At 44.6% G+C, this 21,278-nt stretch overlaps 1 protein-coding gene across 1 annotated transcript in view; it reads right to left on the bottom strand.

The window, feature by feature from the left end:
• Window positions 1-5,553: 5,553 nt before the first annotated feature.
• ADRB2 (adrenoceptor beta 2) overlaps window positions 5,554-21,278 on the bottom strand; it is a 91,212-nt gene continuing 75,487 nt past the window's right edge. Inside the window, exon 2 of the mRNA XM_077327065.1 lies at window positions 5,554-7,199. Coding sequence (XP_077183180.1) covers window positions 7,165-7,199 — 35 coding nt within the window. The 3' untranslated portion in view covers window positions 5,554-7,164. The remainder of the gene's footprint in view (window positions 7,200-21,278) is intronic.

Genomic DNA, 21,278 nt, shown 5'->3' with positions numbered 1-21,278 from the left:
GTCCCGTCCTTGCACCCGCCCTCTCCTCTCCATTTCCTGCTCTGAGTAATTTTTTTTAACGGCACAGTCGGCAAAGCTACAATGTCAAAGGTAAAATAAAATCTTCTTTAAAGTAACCATGGTCTTTTTGGGATCAGGCAGGCAAAACACAGCCCCGTTTCTGTTGTCTGGAGGTGGGGAATAAGCTGGGCAAGGGGGGGGGGCTGATTCAGCAGCCTTCTCCTGATCATACAGGGGGCTGAGCACCATTTTAAAGACAATAATTAATACAAAATGTATTTTGGGGCTACAGAGACCATGTTCAGTACCTCAGAAATCCAGACAGAAAAATGTCCCCAAAAATATGAATCTCAAAAAAGGGAGGGGGGAAATACTGTATCATTTTAGTATTTCTCCATAGCAATGCAGCAGTGTTGGTTTTTATTAAATAATGCATCTGTGTTGTGGCATTACTGAATAGCACTGAAGAAGTGTATTAAAAAAAAATTTTTTTTTTGAGAGCTGCCCCCCCCCAGGAGAAAGTTTCAGTCCACGAGAGACCTGCTGTGGGGTGTTTGGTGTCTTGCTGTGATTGACAAGGAGGCCTATTACAGCCTCCTCCCCATCTGTGGTCCAAAACCCAATTGGGAGTCTTATTTGTGGTGATATAAGTGTGTTGCCTATCCTAGGGTCAAAAGGGCCTAAAGCCCTGTCTATAAGAGGACCTATTCCACTGCATAGGGCAGAGGTGTTGTGACCCAGAATTTCCAATCAGCAGGGACTTGGCTTGAAGTCAGTAGTTGCACATCTTTTCCAGAGTCTGGTCAGTGAGTACTGAGCAACTCTGTTCCCTTAAAGGGGAAGTCATCAAGGCAAGCTCTTACATCTTGGGGTAATGTGGAAGAGCAGAGCCAGGAGTACAGGTGCAATACAACTGCCAAAGCCTTGCTGTGGCAGTCAGCATTGTGGCAAGCAGTGGTCACCTATTGGCGTGCCAAATCCTTCCCCTCTTTATGAAGGGCCTGGACAAAGGATTTTTGATCATCAGGCAGTAAATCAATGAATGGTAGCAATTTATCACAAAGGGACATTTGGTATCTATTCATCACTATTTGCAAATTTGTTACACAGAGCCCCATGGCTGAGGAAGAGTAGATCTTTCTTCCCAATGTGTCCATGTGCCTTCCACCCTTATCCAAAGGCAGAGAGAGCTTGTCCGACTTACCCCTTGCTGGAAAGTTCAACAAAGAAACACAGATTAGCTTGGGATGTTTGTAGAGGTAGACACAACCCTCCTCCTGCACCCTGTAAAGAGAATTGTATATGTTGACTGCAGCTGGGACAGAGGCTGGCTATTGCCAGTTTTTCAGGCAATCTTGCTGATTGATCAAATAAAGGGCAAAACTACTGGCCCTACATTAGGGGTATACACTTCTTCCATCAAAGGGTCCTCTGACTTTTCAAGATTGACCCTATATTTCAATTTCAAGGCATTAGCCATTCTGATCAGTTGATCAACATATAATTTTTAATATCCACAGACGGAGAATGACCCCTCAATGCCCCCACATTATCCTGAGGAGATATCAATGGGACAGACTCATCTTCTTCGGACAGATAGTCTTTATCAGTATAGTCCTGGGACTCGCTGTCATGCTAATATCGAGGGAGTTCTCTCATTAATGTGGTCTTTCTTGATCTTGAATGGGATCTCAACCCTGATGGGAGGCCCTGTTTCAAACAAGCTCTCAACCCCGACGTGGCCATAGATGCCAATTGGTCTCTTGACACTGAGCAGTCTCTCGACTCTTAGTGGTCTATTGATGCCAAGTGGCCTCTCACCACCAAGTGGTCTCTCGCCGCTGAGCAGTCTCTTGACATCATCTGAGTTGCTGACCTTGATCGATCTGTAGACAGAAAGGGGGGCCGCTGTTGGTGAGTTGACATCAAGGGGTGAGTTGATGTGAGTCAACATCCCTGCCCCATTTCTTCCAAGATTGGGTATCTGATATTGATGACAATGCAGAAGAGTAGCGATATCACTGTCGTACTGGCTGATGAGGCCCAACAACTTTGTCGTCAGGCTCGAATATCAATGAGTCATAATCTTGAATGCAAGGCAGAGAGTGGGTCGGCAATGATGGTGATAGATCATGAAGTAAAGCAACCATCATGTGCTGAGACCATTTGGGTGTGGGAGGTGCTCTCTCTGACCGTGCGAACTCCCAAATCTGATAATCAATTCAAAAGATCAATAACTTGTGAGAAAGTACTCACAGTGCTCACAAGAGTGTCCTTTTTCCTCAACGGCAAAGAAGAGACTGAGGGAAGAGTCCTAGCATGTGACTTTAGGTGGGAGGGGCTGGCAAACTTGGGAGTTTTTCTAGAAGTTTAGCTTGCAAGTTTTTTCTCCATGGCAGGCCTGCGACTTCGCAATACCCATGTGGGAATGCACAGAAGCTATGAAGATGAACTGACAGTTGACTGGGATGGACAGCTAAAGTTGTGAGAGGATCAAGAAGGATTCCCATAGCTCCTAGAAAAGGGGTCTGTGGATAAGAAAAGACATCTGAACTTGTTTGAATGTTCCTGTCTTCCCCACTTGTTTCTATGTGACAAAGAAGCTAATAGTGCATTTAGGCAGAGACTGCAAAGAAATTTCCCTCCTCAAGCTTCAAAAACTTTTCTGAATAACAGAAACAGGTACTTGTTTGTGACAAATTATCTAGCATTTACTGGTATACAAATTTACCTCACTCATGTTGTATTTAACCTCATAAATCCTACATCTGATTACAACTTGATGATTTCCCCTCAATGTTAATAAAAGTTTGTTATTTTTGAACTACCATCTCCTGTATGCCATTCCTAAACCTGGACAAAAAGGACTTTATTCCCTAGTCTGGATCAACATCTAGCAATATGTGTTCAAATGGCTGAATGGAACAGCTAGAGAAAAACAAGAAATAAAAGGGAACAAGGGGCTGCTTTAGCCAAAAAGAAAATAGGGGAAATTCTCTGAGAGAGGGCAAATACATTTGTCCTCATCTGCAGAGAGCCTTGCATGTGGTTCTTAGTACTGCTCTGGAAAGAGAGTTGCAGTGTCTGTTTGGCTAACTGGATGTGCTTTTTGAGCAACCCAAGGAGAGACGTTTCATAGAGTAATTTGGCTGTCCCAGGTTTTGATTGGTTCCTTCTGTGTATGGCTAATGTAGAGGAGGGATGGTTGGGGAACAATGCTGACTAATGGACAGATCTGCTATTGATACAGGTGTAATAGCTGCTGATACTGCTATATTATCTCTTGGTTTAAAACAAGGCTGTTTATCTATTTTGTTGTTTCATTGTGCTGGTAACAATATTGTGATTTAATGCATGCATTTTTCACACATTCCATTTTGCAAATTTCAGACATCATAGTATACAAATTTCTTACCAATTTCATGGGTGTAGCTTGTATGTGTTTTGCATTTCCCACATGAGTACATCATAAATATGATTATTGGTATTGCTAAAGATGGATTAGGAAGAAGATTGGCCAATGGTGTCTGCTATTGCCACATCTAAGAGAATAATTGGCAGACCTAACAAATAATTTGGGGGACATACAGTTTGTTGGGAACCAGAAGATTGGAATTAATATCTCTCAAAATGAATTTTCTTCCAGTAGAGAAAACACAGCTTTATTTTGCAGCGAACACTCTGGGAGCCATCACTTTCTGCCTTTGCCTTATCAATCTTCTGATTGCAGAAATATTTTGAATGGAAACCTTGATCACTTGGCACTCAAAGGGTGCCAGGTATTCCAGTCCTCCCTTTACTTCCTCCTTCTCTTGCATCAGTTGTTCACGTGGCCTACGCAGATGAGCTGAGCAAACACATTTGAGCTCTGTTCTCCTGTTCTCCTTCCCCCTTTCACCAAGCCAATTCACTCCCACCCTTGTGTTCAGCTTCCATTGTTCCTTTTATCTTTTTTATTTGATCTTTTTTTCTTATTGCTTTGTCTCACTCTAAATGTATTTTCTTGACTGATATAGAAACAGGGTCTGTTGTTTTACCGTGCCGCATCGCCCCTCCACTATGAAAAACTGCACAGCCAGGCTGAGATTATTGCCCAGAATGGATAGGGACGTCAGTGAGGCACGGTGCAGTACAGTCCACCCTCCAAAGCATTCATGTTATTCAGGGGAACTGATCTGGAGATGAGGTGCAATTCTGGGAGAGTCCCAGCTCCCATCTGGGGGCTGGCAACTAGGGTTGGGTGCTTCGGTGCCTGAAGTGGCTGGTCTCTCCTGGTGCAGCCAGCACTGAGCCGCGGGTGGGGAGGCACGGGTGTCAGAGCACTGGTGGGCGCACACATGCAGGCATGGAGCCTGTGTGTGTGCATCCGCTGGTGCTCCGTGCCCCACCCCCTCCCTCGGGGCAGTGCGACGCTGACTGTGCCACTTGGCAACTCTATTCCAAGAAAATCACTGCAGATCCCATCCTGAAGTTTAGAAATAAGGAGATCAAAACACGGCTACATATGTAAGTTGTGCTATGTGAAGTTGGTACAAAAATAAAGGAACCCCTGTTACTTATAAAGTTCAAGATAACATTTAACCTTTATCAACCCATAAGTTATCAGTTACTCGTATAACTGCTTGATTTGATTGACAATTACTACACATTCATAAGATCATTCAAACTCTGTAGTAGGAATAATCAGACCTGTCCTGCTGGGAAACTGTTTCTGTGGAACAAATTCTAATAGATGGTGGCTAAGTGCTAGGGATTGATGAATACCGTTTAATTGCAGTTTGTGCCTCCACAGCTGGCTTCCAGCTGACTTATAGCTCATGACAGCAAGTCATAGCGGAGAACCTCAGCTTGAAAAATATGCATAGATAAACATAAAGACTTCAGTCAACTTAGGCTGGTTTATATCCACTGAGGCTCTAGGCCTGCATATTGTACACAATGAAGGCATGCAACAGACTGCTCTGTATTAAATCAGATTTGTTTTTCATACTGCATGTGGCATAAGCAGCATCAGAAAGGGAATGCTGATGAAGTATATACAGAAGTACTTCTATGGTCCCTTTTTCTGGACTGAAACAGTTAAAAGGAAATTACAGACTGCAACCCCCTTAAATAAATGATCCTTCGGATATTTTTAAAGCAGTAATGCAATAATTTCCATTTTATTTGGGTGGAGCCAGTGCCTCGTTGCACTGTAAAATTTGTCACAGCCTTCCTCCTTAGAAAGGAAAAAGCTAGGGCAAGGAAAAACCCTGTTTAGTTGTACAAACTTACAATTCAACCTCCATAAAGGGAAATAGGATTGCCCCTGCTGGCCTCACCTCCCACATCCCTATGGATAGATGAATGCCTGTAGAAAGCCGAACATGCACAGAGGTAGTTATACATCTGATTGGGAATGCCACAAAAAGCAGGATTCTGGCCATGTGTACAAAATCTCTTGGATGCACGCAGGGTTCTCTGCAGACATTTGTCTGTGTGCATAGAAGACCAGGGGCAGGACCAGCCAGCACAATCTTGCTCCTCTCTTCACTTTTAAATTACGAGAATAGATTTTTCAAAACTGCAATCTCTTTTTATCACATCGTACAATAAATAAATAAATATGTGTCACAATTCTACAGCTGCACAGGTGGAAGCCCAGTGAGTCTTGATTTCATATCAAACATTCCCAGCCTGGATTCTTCAGGGCCCAGTCTCTAAAAACTGATTGATGAGTGAAAGTCACATGCTTATGCAGTCACCAAAAGGAAATAGCAGTACAATCATTTGTCATTCAAAAGTGGCAAAGACACCAGCTGCTCTTCTGACTAATATCGTTCCCTTGTTTTTTAGCCTGGATCACTCCTCTTTAGCCACACAGGTGAAGCCTGAAAGACCTTTTGATTCTTTGCAACATCACACTCCTTTCAGGGGACGTATACACCATTCATAGAAATCTGAACACGATTTGTGGACAGCTCCCAGCAAGTCCTTACCAGAATAATCATACCAGTAACCTTTTGTCTGCCTTTTTTAATAGTTCCTAATGCTCAGGAAGTTTGGGTTTAACATCATAACCATTAAGGTTTTCCTTCCTCCTGAAGCTACTATCACCTAATTTGCCTTTTCTCCTTGCAGAATTCTCCCTTCCAAACATCCATCTGTCTCTTTCAAACACTCCACAGAACTTCTTTCCCTTTCCTCTCAAGGTTTAGAATGGTCCAACTTCTTCCTTGCAGCCAAGCTAACTTAAGGCATGATCTGGCAGCTACACAGAGGGAGGCAAGTAATCAAAGGAAGGATTCACTTATTCTGTGATGGATGCATGAAAGTTTAGCTTCCAAAAAATGTAAAATGATGAGCACCTGGATGTTAAGAAGTAAACAGAAATGAAAAAAATTACTGCAGCTTCCTTACAATCTTGGGGTTTTCTGGTCCTTTCTTAGACTGCATGGGAGCCATATCATTAAGAGCTGTGTCTGAATACACTGAGTAAAAATTCTGAAATTCTACCAGAGTGATAATTTTCTCCAGCTGTGTAGTATCACATGACTCTTGAGATGTTGGCTGGGCAGGGAAGTGAGTCAGTAAAAAGCATTCAGCCACAAAAGTTAACAAAGAAAGCATGATGTTATAACAGCTGTGATGGTGCTTCTCTGTTTATTCTGAGATTTTCCTCACATTTGGTTTGGAGGTGGCTACAGATCCAGTCACAATCCCAGCACTCTGCTGGATCCACCTGGAAGTCAAATGTTTGGTGTCCCTTCCACAGGTGAGTGATGAAAAAAGGGGTTCTTAAATATATTCAAATCCTTGAGGCTATTTGCTATAGAGAGAATGTGTGAAAAATGTGTAAACTGTCACATTGCCACTGGGGACAAAGCCTTCTATTATTGCACCATGTATGTAGTCTTCACCAGTCCTATCTCATACATAATTGTTTCACAGAACAGATTCTGTTTCTATAGTTGGGTCCTCAAAACTGTTTATTTACTGCACTTCCCCAGATTTTACCATCTGTTCTCTTGGCTTCTAGCGGCCCTTTCTGTTACTTCTCCATAAAGGAATATTGGGGAGAAAGTGCAGAAGTTCCTCATACGGACAGAAGTAGAGCTGAACTTCAGCTTGTCTCTTCCCAAGGTTCTTTGAGTTGCAGCTGGTGAGGAGGAATGCTTTGCCTATTCAACTTTCAACCATTCCAGGACATCTGGGAATCTCTGTGGAGGAGAGAGAGAAATACAGTTGGTCAGGTGAAGTGGCACAGTTATAGTTTTTAGGATGTCACTTACCTATAGTTACCACTCTGATTTGGGCAGAACCAATTACAAATGATGTCATTATTTCCAAAGCAGGCTGCAACATGAGAATGTGACTATTGTCTTGGTGGATCAGAAAAGTCTTTCTTCTCTAGCATCAGCCTCCAGAAAGACAACATCCAGGTTGCGCTTGCAAAAAGAAACTAAACTTCACAAATAAGAAACGTTTGGTCAGTCAAATTTTAACACATAACCTCTGATTATTAAGTATGTATAGCTGCATCTGTAAAACAGGTCAATGAAGAAGGCGATGTGGTGCCTACCAGAACCAGAACCAGAACCAGAACCAGCGTGAAAGTGAATTCAATGGTCTGTGCCAACTTCAAGTTTCCATAAGACAGACAATCATAGGCTTTGATCTCAGCCCAGTCCCTTTCCCTTGGCAAAACCATGGCAATAGCAGTTAGAGCAGTGGTTCTAAACCTTCCTAATGCCGCGACCCTTTAATACAGTTCCTCATGTTGTGACTCCCAGCCATCAAATTATGCAAGGGTTCTTTCACAGAAATTAAGCTGAAACTGACCAATGGCGTGATCCATTGTTCATGATTGTATACAAATTGGTTATAAATTGGCGAGCGCCTTCAGGAGGACTGGCAACAGTAATAGCACCCTCCCAGCCAAGCTTGTCACCTTGCCATGACCCCTGTGAAAGGGTAGTTCGAACCCTAAAGGGGTCCCGACCCCCAGGTTGAGAACCACTGAGTTAGAGGAAGGGACACTTCAACTCCTTGCACTCCCTGCCCTTGTTGCCTGGCTGAGAAATTTCCTTTCCGTTTAATTTCCAATGCAGCCAATGCAGCATTTCTAGAGGATTCTGGATATACAGAACTATAATCTGGAATTATAACATTTTGATTCAGAAAGATCCAGAATGTTCCATATAATGGTATGATTTAGTGAATCCCAGATAGGTCCATATCTGAATTGGGCATCTCTACTCCGAAGGTGTTAGAAAGGTTTTAGAAGATGTGTGCTAAATTGGTTTGACTTCCTGCATGTAGGTAGCCATTGTTCTACAGAATGGCCTGGCCTGGCTTCATTTTGAAAAATGGCTTGGACAGACTTTTGGATGGGTTAGGAGAAGGGGTAGGTGTGCAAAGCAGAAATTGATTTAATACAAAACACTATGCTGGTGTACAGCATTCTAATCTGGTTTGAGTTTGTTTTGTTGTTTGTTTGTTGGGGGGACAATGAAAAGTAATAAGAACCAAAGTTCTCTCTTGTCCCACTCTGGTTACAAACTTATCATCAAATGCTCAACACAAAACAATATTTTGGAACTAGTATTTCCATTTGTTCTTCCTGCTTCTAAGGATCAGAAAATTTTGCTGAATGGCATGTTACTTGTACTGAGAAAGCAAAGTCACCTGACTAGATGAGATTAAACAGGCCTGACTGGGGAGTTTTAAAGGCAACAGCTGTTTTTTTATTATTTTTTATTATTATATTTGGGGGTCAATGGGAGAGCTGTACTTAGTTTGCTATAAGATCTATGCCTTTGAGGACTCATACTGGTCAAATTCACTGAAATAATTCAGGCAATCTTTGAATTTCCATGCAGCTAAGCACTGTCTCCATACATTGAATTTTGTGCAGTTTAAATACTTCTCTATTTTAATCCACCCAAGTAATAAGCATGACAGAATCTTCAGGAATGTAATACAATTCCTATCTTTCTTCACTTTATTACTTTCTTAGTCTTTTCATAGTGGAATCTGTTCTTATATTCAGACTAATAAATCCTCGTCTCATCATGCCACCTTCTTTTATCTACCTTTTTGTTAATTATAACTGTAGATGGTTCATATTTATTGGAAATATCTTGTAATCTTCTAATCTTCATGTATTAATGTGGACTGCCGTAGCCACTCTGCACAAAGTTTCTAAAATCAAGCTAGTTGTTTACTGACTTTCATTCCAAAGCCTTTTGAATAAAATAGTAGATATTTTCTATCTACTATGACTGAGGCCAGGAGCACTTAGTTATGGGCATCAAAATCATAATTGATGATATTGCAGCTCAACGTTCTTTAGGGATCTTGGCAAAGATAGAACAAACCACAGTTTCTGTAGCATTTTGAAGGCCGCTTACTACCATGTCCTCTTAGGCACAGTGCAAACAGTTAGCCAAGCACCTGAGGAGTATTTGACATGGATGTTCAGAAAGAAGCTGGGGATTTTCCAATGAAAATCTGAACACTGGGTGGAGGGGGCTGCTCATCTGAGCAAAATTATTTCTGACATACAGCAGTAGGCAAAAGGCTGAGATGACTTAGTGTGGCATCTTGTTCTCCAGTTTCCTCCAGGAAATCAGGCCAGGGCAGCCATGGCAGGCAGTGACTCAGCACCAGCAGGTATTCATGCAATGGAGATACTGTCAACTGAAAGGGATCCCACAGAACAACATTGTCCTGCTTGGCATTTTGTGTTCTAGGTTTGCTCTGCCAAGTATTCCACTGCCCCTCTGGCTTGGGGAGAGCTTTCAGATTCTAGATAAACACAGATCCTATATAACTTTTCTGATTATATGACCAAGGATGTGCACGTGCTAGACTGGGCAGATTAAGAAATTCTTTGCTTGTATCCACTGCAAGGATAAACAAATGGGGCGAGAAGAGATTTACAAAGGCTACAATTTGCATTATCCTCTCCCTCGAGAGGGCAAAGGGAAACACTTTGCTTGCTGGCTGAAATGAACTGGTTGTAGAACTGAGAGGAAGTAGAGGCCAGAACAAAACTGATTATGATGCTAAAATCTGGAGACAATCAAGACCATTATAAGGAAATTGATTATAAGTGTAGCTCAGATATCAAAAATCATCAGGGTTGTTATCCATGAAGGAGTGGCACTTAATTTTATTTCCAAAACTGAGGCAGAATTTTTAGAAAGAAAACACTATGAATTCTCGCATATGTATATATTACCTAAAATTATATAAGAACCAACTCTTATATAAGAACCGTCTTCTTCTTCTTCTTCTTCTTCCACCTAAAATTCACAAACTAGGCCAATTCTAGGTAGACCCATTGTGGCACAATGAACGATTATGCACGAGGCGGGTAATCCAGGGTGGCAGCAGCAGGGCAGCCGCAACTGTGCATGATGCTGCCGCTATCCCAGCCCTGGCCCGACGCAGCACCATGGAAGGCCTGCGGTATGTGAAGGTGGGAACTCCTGCATTCCCCGCAATACCGCGGACACCATCCATGACCCTCTAGTGCCAGCCTCATACATAATCAGTGTCCTGCAGGGACACCACACACCCGTCAGCTCCGTGGAACCATGGAGTTGGATGGGGCATTCCCCCTCACCTTGGTGGGAGAGCAGCATGCTGCCCCCCCTACCATTGTGCAGTAGGGGCCCTCTTCTCCCCCCTCCCGACACACAGCGCAGCAGGCTCTTTCAGCCCCAGGATAGCGCGTCCTCATGTGCTATGACAGGGCAGTCCACTTACGTTGTGGGACTCCCTATGCTGGGGGAAGCGGAGGGGCATGCCACCCTGGCTTAAGGCCCAGCAGCAGCCCAGTGTGGCTGCTGCCATGCATAATAAGTCAATGTGGCTCCATACGAGAAGCCTTATATAAATTTCTTGATTTCTGCTTACAAAAATTATTACTGAATTGTAATGGCTTTTTTTATTTGGAGAACAAAAAGAGTGAACTTGAAAAAAAATCCTATTTTGAATTCGACAATGCGAGATGCCACACATTTTATTAATTCTATTAGGACAGTTAGGGTACCTGCTTAATGACCATGGACATTAATGCACTCTAGACTAATATACCTCACGAGGAAGCATGTAAAGTAGCTGAACAGAGCCTTAGAGTACAATCTTGCATCTACCTACCTACTCATTTTCTTTGAGATTTACTTGACATTGGGTTGGAAAATAATTATTTTACATATGAGGATTGGATTTTTCTTCAAACCAGGAGTCTGGTGATGGGTGTGGTGTTGGCACTGGTAGTTGCTAATTTATAGAATCATAGAATAATAGAGTTGGAAGGGACCTCATGGGTCATCTAGTCCAACCCCCTGCACTATGCAGGACACTCACATCCCTATCGCTCATCTACTATAACCTGCCACCCTCTTGAACCTTCACCATATCAGCCTCTCCATCAGATAGCTATCAAGCCTCTGCTTAAAAATTTCCAAAGATGGAGAACCCACCACCTCTAGAGGAAGCCTGTTCCACTGAAAAACTGCTCTGTCAGGTACTTCTTCCAGATGTTTAGATGGAATTTCTTTTGAATTAATTTCATCCCATTCGTTCTGGTCTGTCCATGTGCATGTCTGATAGCTTGCCTGCCCTGGAGGGGGCAAAGGGAAACACTTTGCTTGCTGGCAGACAGGAAATAGTTGTAGAGTTGGGGGATTCCAATGAGAGAAAGTTTATGTGAGAGAAGTCTCTCACCACTTGTCAATGTAGCTTAGAAACACTAATTCCTCCAATAGAAATTGCCTCCTCCCATTATTAGTGGAAATAACCCCCTCCCTTTTCATGTGGAAAGTGAGGGTCTAGTTTTAAACCAAAACTGTGCATGGGTCACTGGAGCTGGTCTCCCATCAGCCCCAATCTTACTCAAATGCCTGAAGTATACTTTCTCCCAGCCAGGCTTTAAAACAGGAAACCTTCCAAGCTGCAAATGGGGAAAGAAAAGGTATTATGTGAGAATCTGAACCCAGATCTCTTATCACTCTTACCTGTGCATGACACTGTTCCTCAAAAATGTCTGATTAATTCAGACGATCTATATTATCCTAAGAATTGAGGCTTTTGATCAGTAAATAGCTATCATATAGTACATAGCCATGACATTACGAACAAAACACATTTTTCATTTTTTGAATGGTGACAATTTTAAAAAACTAACTACAAAACCGTTATTTGAGAGTAATAGGCATGTGTTATCTTAAACTGTGTTAGGGAAATCTAAAGTTGATAGGATATTTTACCAACAAATTCATGAATTTCTGCCTCTAGTGAATCAATAATAATTGAGTCTGGGATCCATTCTGGAGAGACTTGCAGAATTTTTCATGGTTCTAAAAAGTTTCTGGAAAATGCCCACTTAGGCCCATTATGCACGGCCGCCGAAACGGCGATTTCGGGTCACATGGAAAACGCGGAGGGGGAAGACGCGACGCATACCGGTTATACACGGGGCGGGGCGCGACGGCGGCAAAACCCAGAGTAACCGATTATGCACGCGCCGATCCGGGCGCCGCTTCTGGTTGCGCCCCGCTCACCCGGAAGCTGCGCTTTCTTCCGCGTTTCACTGACGCGGCTTTTTTGGCGGCATGCACCGAAGCTGCAGCCGGTTGCAGCCGGCTCCGTGCGTTATCCGTGATTTTAGTCGCCGCCATTCCACCCCGAATGTGCGCTAAAACCCCCGTGCATAATGGGTCTCTGTGGCTTCCTTAGGTTCTTTAGTGCCTATGTTGGTGCACTGGTCCTGATGAGGGATGGGGAACAATCCCTCCTCAGTCTAATGTGCCACCTGCTAATTGTTGCCCTATAAGAGCCTCTTGTAGCGCAGAGTGGTAAGCAGCAGAAATGCTGTCTGAAACGATGTCCATGAGGTTGGGAGTTCAATCCCAGAAGACGGGTCAAGGGTGACTCAGCCTTCCATCCTTCCAAGGTTGGTAAAATGAGTACCCAGCTTGCTGGGGGGTAAATGGTAATGACTGGGGAAGTCACTGGCAATGCCACCCCGTATTGAGTCTGCCATAAAAACGCTGGAGGGCGTCACCCCAAGGGTCAGACATGACTTGGTGCTTGCACAGGGGATACCTTAACCTTAAGATGTGTGCTCTTTGCTACATTGTTTTTAAAGAAGGCTGGGTGAGTGATCAAGAACCAAAGGTCAGCTGCCACATTTCCTAGCAAGTTCTCCCCTTTCCCTAAAGCCCACCTTCCCAGGCTCCACCTTCATATCTCCAGATATTTCCAGACCTGGAGTTAGCAACCCTAAATGGGTGGAACAAGATGGGACTCTGCAATTCCTCTGGCACTCTTCTCCTATTGACCTTGTTACAGAGCTGGCCCTGATAATTATTCAGAATTCATATTTACAAAACAGATGTCCAGAGGACATCCTGAAAAAGAACCCCAGTAGGTCAGAATTATTTCTGAATGGGAAATACATCACTTCATGCATTCCTAGCTAAATGCCTTCAGTTCTCAGAATAACATAGGACTTCAATTCCTATTCCATTTAGATAAATTATATCCCTAAAATATTTAAAAACCATTTCATATGGTTGATAATTCATAAACTATCATCATTACTATTTCTTAAATGAATGTCTAGTATTCTAAATTTCTGCAGTCATCTATTGATGATGATAATCCCTCTAGTTAATGAAAACTCTTGGTATTAAATTACTGTTCTAAAAATGCAGCAGCCCGTATTCTACAAGTAGGACATTCTGCTGTTGCTGGAGCAGTTTCCAGGCCAAGGAGACAACATAACTGGGGATGTTTTGCTTTGTGTAAACCAAACGCTACTTGGATCAATCATCATTCCACATAATAAATTTTAGTATGTGTGTGTCTGATGCACGTGCTACCTGATTGGCCCTCAGGAATATCAATCATCCCCTGGAGGACCAATCAGGCAGGGGACACTCTGCTCTGACCGCCTCTGCCTCCCTAATTGAATAATAGAATCATCTTTAACTGCTCCTGCGGTTAAATAAAACGGTAAGGACACCTGGGGAGGAGTTAGGGCGGGCTCTGTCCAGGATAAAAACTCAGAGGGCCCAATCAGGAGCCGCGAAGCGGCTCCTGATTGGGTCCTCCATGTGTCCATCCAGGGCCAAGCAGCCAATGGGGAAGCACGCAAAGCACCTTCCTATTGGCCCCTCACCAGGACAGACCAAAATTCCATTCACCCAGCCCAGTCTGGCTGCCAGTCTGCTCCTGACAACCGAAAGGAGAGGAGGTCAGTAGGGCTGCCAAGGGGGATGAGAACAGAGGCTGCGCCAGCCCTTTTCACCTCAAGGCTGTCCTAACTGTCCTGTAAATTGCCTCAGAACCCTGACAGAGCTGGCAGGAGGCTGCAGAGTGTGCTCCCTCCCCCCTTCTGGCCTGCTGCGAAGGAGCTTCTGATAGACCCTGACTGAGGGGAGGGAGGTGTTTCCAAGAGCAGGGGGAGCCTGAGGGCCTTCCTTTTGAGGGGGGGGACTTTCCCCTTCTGCCAAACAGTTGGCTGACAGGGAGGCCAAAGAAAAGCCCCTTTTCACATAAAATACTGCTCTGGCCAGGGGTTAGACACAGCCAAGCCATGTGTCTTTCTTCTTTGCAACTCTCTGCAGGTTTGTGGCCACTGCACAGCATTAATCTGCAGAGGAAACTGGCTCTTTTGTCTGTTTCATCTGCACAACAACCCTGTGCAGTAGGCCTCAACATTCAAACCCATGCCCTTACAGACTGGACAACTCCTCCCCTTCCTCTTCCCACTGCCAAGCTCTAGCGCCTGTTGTATTCTTGGAGACAACGGGCTTTGCCCCTAGTAGAATAATAGAGTTGGAAGTGACCTCATGGGTTATCTAGTCCAACTCCCTGCACTATGCAGGACACTCTCATCACAATGGATCATCTACTGTAACCTGCTACCCCCTTAAGCTTTCACAGAATCCGCCGCTCCATAAAATGGCTGTCCAGCCTCTGTTTAAGAATTTCCAAAGATGGAGAACCCACTACCTCCCGAGGAAGCCTGTTCCACTAAGAAACCGCTCTAACTGTCAGGAACTTCTTCCTGATGTTTAGACAGAATTCTTTTGAATTAATTTCATCCCATTGGTTCTGGTCCGTCCCTCTGGGGCAAGAGGGAACAACTCTGCTCCATCCTCTATATGGCAGCCTTTTAAATATTTGAAGATGGTTATCAAATCCCTTCTTAGTCGTCTCCTCTCCAGGCTAAACAGACCAAGCTCCCCCAAGCCTTCTTCATACATCTTGGTTTCCAAACCCCTCACCATCTTTGTTTCCCTTCTCTGGACATGCTCCAGTTTGTCTACATCTCTCTTCAACTGGGGTGCCCAAAACACAGTACTCCAAGTGAGGCCGAACCAGAGCAGAATAAAGCAATACCATCACGTCCTGTGATCTGGACACGATACTCCATTTGATGCAGCCGAAAATCCCATTTGCCTTTTTAGCCACCGAGTCACACTGCTGACTCATGTTCAATGTATGGTCTACTAAGATTCCTAGATCCTTTTCGCACATGCTACTGCCAAGACAAGTCTCCCGCATCCTATACTGGTGTGTTTGGTTTTTCCTACCTAAAAGCAGAACTTTACACTTATCCCTATTGAACTTCATTTTATTCAGTTTAGCCCACTTCTCGAGCCTATCAAGATCATCCTGTATTCTGATTCTGTCTTCAGTTGTGTTTGCTACCCCCTCCCAGTTTAGTATCGCCTGCAAATTTAATAAGTATCCCCTCTAAACCCTCGTCCAAATCATTTATAAATATGTTGAGCAACACAGGCCCCAGGACAGTTCCCTGAGGAACTCCAAGAGGATGCTGAACCATTAACAAGTACCCTTTGGGTACAATCTGTCAACCAGTTATTGATCCACCTGATAGAATTCGGATCCATACTCATTTTACCAACTTGTCAACAAGAATATCATGACTGGCATTCAGGGACACCACTCACCTCCTGGAGGACTAATTAGATGTGGGACATCCTGCCCCTCCAACCACCTTTCCCTCCTCCTTCCTCCTTCCTTCAGGTAAGCCAGCCTCATGGGGTAGCTAGGAGGGAGGCTAGGAAACCAGTGCCTTGGTGAAGTCCACCCAGGTCTGGAGAAGGAAACAGAAGGCCCCACAGAAGCCTCCTCCCAGCCTGAACAGCCACAGACTCTTCAAGCTTCAGTGGCACCTGCCCAGGTCTGGGGGGGGGGACAGAGAAGGCCCCATGGATGCCTTCTCCTAGGCTGAGCAGCCCCAACATAGCTTCTGCGGGTCTTGGCACCCACCCAGGTTAAGGGGGGCAGAGAGAAGACCCTGTGGATACCGCCTCCCAGTACAAACAGCCCGCTGTGTCCTCTGCCTACAGCCCATTGCATTTTTGTACACAATGGTCTTTTTTGATAGAAAACTGATGTGAGGCTAGGCAACGCTTGTGAAGCAGTCAACAAAGGTAGTATATTTGCTACAGCCCAACCCAATTTTACTTGTTTCTGCAAAGTGATATTAAGGCTGAGGATTTCCTGTGCTAACAATTTTTACCATTTCCTTTAAGCAGAGTTTTCAGCATTGTCTCCCAGCATGTTCTTCTCCAGCAAATTCTTATCAGAGCATTCACAGAGAATGAGGACAAGTGAGAGAAAACTCAGGTCAGGATAGCTTGGAACATTTTCCAACTCTGATTGTCTCTTTTTTAAATACTCAACATCTAGCACTCACTTTCATCTTTCCCAGCTTCAAAATGGTTTATTTTTGTAAGACTGCTGGAGCTGAAGAATTTATATACAACTAGATTACAGAGATGATGTTCCATTTGTGCTTCTTTTTTTACACTACCCCACCAGATATTGTTTTGTGAAGAGCTATTCTGTGAAAAGGCCTGAGCATAGAACATTAAGGTATATCAACACCCAGACAAACTGATTTAATACCCCTTCTCTCCCCCCCCCCAATTAATCTTAGAACTGTTAGCTGGGGAATAACCTAGGGATCTCTAAGAAGTATGTTTCAGCATATCCATCCAACAGGTAGAACCCCTGTTTTGCATGCAGAAGGCCTGAAGATGAATTACAGGATCTCAATTAGCAGGTGTTGAGAAAGCATTTCTCTGCCTCAGACCCCAGAAAACCACTGTAAGTCAGAGAGGACAATAGTAGCACTGATAAGACAAGGTTGCATTAGGCGTGTTCATATATTTTAATCAAAGTGGTCAAACTGCTGGGGCCAACTTTTTTACCAACTTTTCAATCAGAATATCATGTGGAACCTAATCAAAAGCTTTACTGAAATCCAAATAAATGATGACCACAGCATTCCCCTGATCCATCAAGGTAGTCACTTTCTCAAAAAAAGTGATAAGGTTGGTCTGACATGACTTGTTCTTGCAAAACCTGTACTGAATCTTAGAAAGAAGATGCCCTCAAGTTAGGCACAGGAGGTGAAGGATAAGGACCCAATATGAACCCAGCCACCACCTCCTTCCCCACCTTTTTTGCCACCACCGCTGGTAAATCCCTGGCGAACTTGAGATTCAGGCATGTGGTAGTGCCCCGCAGCACTATGAATGGGGTCCTAAACCCCTGTGAAAAACCCAATCTAAGATCCTGTGGGGGGCAAGAGGAAAGCAATGGCAGCAAAGATCGTAATTGGATAGGGGAGGATGCCAACAAACTTGGGAAAAAATCAATGGGACATGGTGGGCTTTCTGTCCCCAGGTTCCTCAGCTCCACCAGCTGAGCCAGACCTGCCCCTGATCTTGGGACTGGGCTGGCCCTTACGAAAGGGCAGCCATTGCACTCTGCCTTAGAATGCTGACCCCCACAAACTTCACACCTGTGCACATATTTACTTTTTTTTCTATCGCAGCTGTCCTGGTTAAATTCCCAGCAGACCCCAAAGCACAAATGGTCAGGTCCCTTGCTGCCACTGCCCACCTTCTGCTGAGGGCCAAAGGCCAATGGCCAGACATCCAAATTCTGGATCATCTGGCCAGGGGGTTGCTAGATGCCTGCTTTCCGAAGGATTTGTCATAGCTCAGAGCGGCGGCCTCCCCTCTGAGGACCCTGGCATCCAAAATATTGGACAAATGATTGGTGAAATGCCAAGCCCTCTCAGGGAACACCGATGTCACAAGGCAAGGTACCCAGCAAACCCATGCATCCATGCAAGCAAAGACCTCTCCCCGTCATATTCCCTAGGATCCTTCTTCTTGCCCTTCACGCTGGTTCTAGCAGCCCTCTCTATAGGTCTAATAAACTTGAATAAATCCACAAAGTACCCACTCAGTGTCTTGCCATGAAGCTTTCAAGATATCCCAGGAGGCTGATCAATGTTATCATGACCCATGGGTGGGTCGGGCTCACCCACCTCACCAGCATCCTTTTGCCGATTCTCCCTAGCCTCCCTCCTGCACTGCAACAGCCAGTTAGGAACCCCAGGGAGAAAAGCACCCTGCAACCAGAACCCCGAATCCCAGGCACCCATGCCATCCTCATCATTGGAGGAGACTCACCAAACAACTCCCCCGATGAATGCCTAGAATGCAACTTCTTTGAGTGCTTCTTCACCCTCTGCTTGTCTGATGTTTCTTGAGGCCCCTCTTTTGTGCCTACAGGTGGGGTTTTGGCCTCTGACGATGCTTCGGGGTCCATAGCAGCCACAGCCATACCCTCCATACCCATACACCAGAAGAGCACGAGGGCCGAGTGTGCAAGGGCCACAGCAGCTATGCCAAATGGCAACAAGGAGCTCAGAGCACCTACAAAGAGGAGAACAGCCCCGATCCTACAGGACACACACACACAACCCGGAATCTGAATACTCAGCCAGAGAGAGGTCCGAAGTCCGTGATCCAGCAGCGAGGGATAACAGTGGCAAGCAAACAAAACAGCAGGAAAACAGTGTGAAGCCGAGGGAAAAGACAAAAAAAAACCCACTGGGCTGAACCGGTCTCTTTAAATCCCGGCCGAGCTGCCTCCGCCCCACCCCCTGGTGGGTGCATGCTAAGTGCTCAGCTCCATGTTGCACGCCTGCTCCAGCAGCCCCATGTGCTTCCTTTGTTTTTCTGCCCAGGCTCTTCTGCCCAGTAATGGCCGCTGCGTGTTGATGGGCAGTGGCAGTGCTAGTCACTCTGTGATTGGTTAACATTGACTGTTCACTATTAACCTTCATACTCAGGTTATCAGCTTTGTTTGGTGTGCCTTTTGAACTGTTAACCAAACTTAGTCCATATACCTGGTGGTTATTTTTGCTACTGTGTTTTATCTGTTATTTATTTTTGTATTATTTTGGTCTGTGACCGTGAATAAAACATGGAGATCTGAGCCATCCCATTAAAGTTTTCTCTATGAGTGCAAAATTAATAATGGATTCTATCTGAGATGCATCATACTGCTGACTTCACCAGCCTTTCCAGACTTCGGACATACCTCAGAGGAAAAACAGAGGGGAACACACAGCATTCAAAACACACTAGCTACTTCATAGGAGGAAACACTCAAGTGTGTGTGTGTGTGTGTGTGTATATATATAAATTACTATTTTCAGGGCGTTCTTTAAAAACACTCAACATTACTAAAACCAATATTTGGGCAGAGGGGTATACATAAAAACAGGTCAAAGGTTTATGTCAATTTGGGACATGACACAAAGAGTAAGGATAATGCAGGGAGATGATGCGAGAGGTCTAGGGTTGCAAGACAAGGTTACAGGGGTCTTCCTTATTGGCATGTGAACATTTTAATAGTTGCAGTAAATTATTTCCAAGTCTTTCAGATGAAAATGGATCCTGACTCTTAACGAGGAAACCTCTGTGGATACTTGGCTCTATGTGATGGAAATCTTTCTCCAGATGTAAGGCAATTGTTCGTGGAATTTAAAAGAGCTACAATTCCCACCAGCAAGTTTAACAGTTGAAACTATTTCTGGGAAATGTTGCTTCCTCATGATCATACTCCTGGGTTTCTTTTGGATGACATGTTTATGAGGTACTGACAACTGCCAGGAGGTACATGTGCAGTCTTTAAAACCTAAAACAACTCTGACATCATTTGTTCAATGGCATGTATCCTAGGGTCAGGATAACTTTCTATACATGTACATTTGCAGGGGCTTGTACCTTCTTTCCAATTCTCCAGGATACTCTAGAGACATCTGTAGGCCAGTCGAGATATGTAGCCAGTTTCTCAATGTTTCTTGTGGAGAATGAAGAATTCACCCAACATGAACATGGAAAATAAATAAATGAATTGGATTTTGGCAAATAAATGAATTAGTGGATTATCATAAGGTGACTGATCACTGATCTGATACAAATTAATCTTCGAATGCTCTGTGGTGGAGGTTTTGGCTATCATACAAACTGTGTTACATTTTGGAAAAAAAAACAGCATTATAAAAAGCCACAAATACCACCAAACCTCTCTCCTGACAGTCTTGTGGTCCTCTTCACCCTCTTCACTTTTGCCTTCCTGCCCTGTGCCTCAGGTTGCCTGGTAATATTGATGCTGTTGCATGACCTGCTCTGATGTCACAGTGACCCAGTACAGAACCCATGACAGCCACTGACTTAGTTAAGCTGATATCACAATGGCACTAATGTGCCTTGGACCCTGTAACCAAGTGCTTTGAGACTCCAGAATCTGAATCCCAAAATCTAGCATTATATTGGACCTCAGTGGTGCACAAGCTCAAAGAGTCCCCCCTCCCAAGCAGCCCTTTTCCCCAGGGGAATTGATCTCTGCACTCTGATGAAGAGCTGTCCTTCTGGGGGATGCCCAGGTCCCCCTGGAGGCTGGCATCCCTGCACCGCTGTGGAGCACAAGGTCACAGAGATCTCCCCTCCCAATCCTCCCCTTTCTCCAGGGAAACTGATCTCTGCAGTCTGGAGAGGAGTTGTCATTCTGGGGGACCCCCCCCCAGGTCCCCACTGGAGCCTGGCATCCCTGTACATCTGTGGGGCACACGGCCATAGTGACCCCTCTTCCCAAGCAATCCTTTTCTCCAGTGGGACTGATCTCTGTTGCCCGAAGTTGAGCTGTCATAGCAAAATTCCCCCTCCAAAACAGCCATTTTCCCCTGGGAAGCTGATCTCTATAGTCTGCAGAGGAACTCCAATTCCAGGAAATCTCCAGGCAACACTTGGAGTTTGGTGACCCCTGGGTTAGGAATGTTCCTTGAACTTTGGAGGTGGGGCCTCAAAAAATCCAAAAGTGGGCATGGGATGAGTCAAGGCAACCTACCAGCCCCATGGGACCCAATACAGCCTCTG

The sequence above is a fragment of the Paroedura picta genome, chromosome 3 (genome assembly GCF_049243985.1).
Source record: "Paroedura picta isolate Pp20150507F chromosome 3, Ppicta_v3.0, whole genome shotgun sequence".
Classification (NCBI taxonomy): Eukaryota; Metazoa; Chordata; class Lepidosauria; order Squamata; family Gekkonidae; genus Paroedura; species Paroedura picta.
Note: the sequence above shows the minus strand (reverse complement) of the source record. Positions and strands in the feature narration are given on the sequence as shown.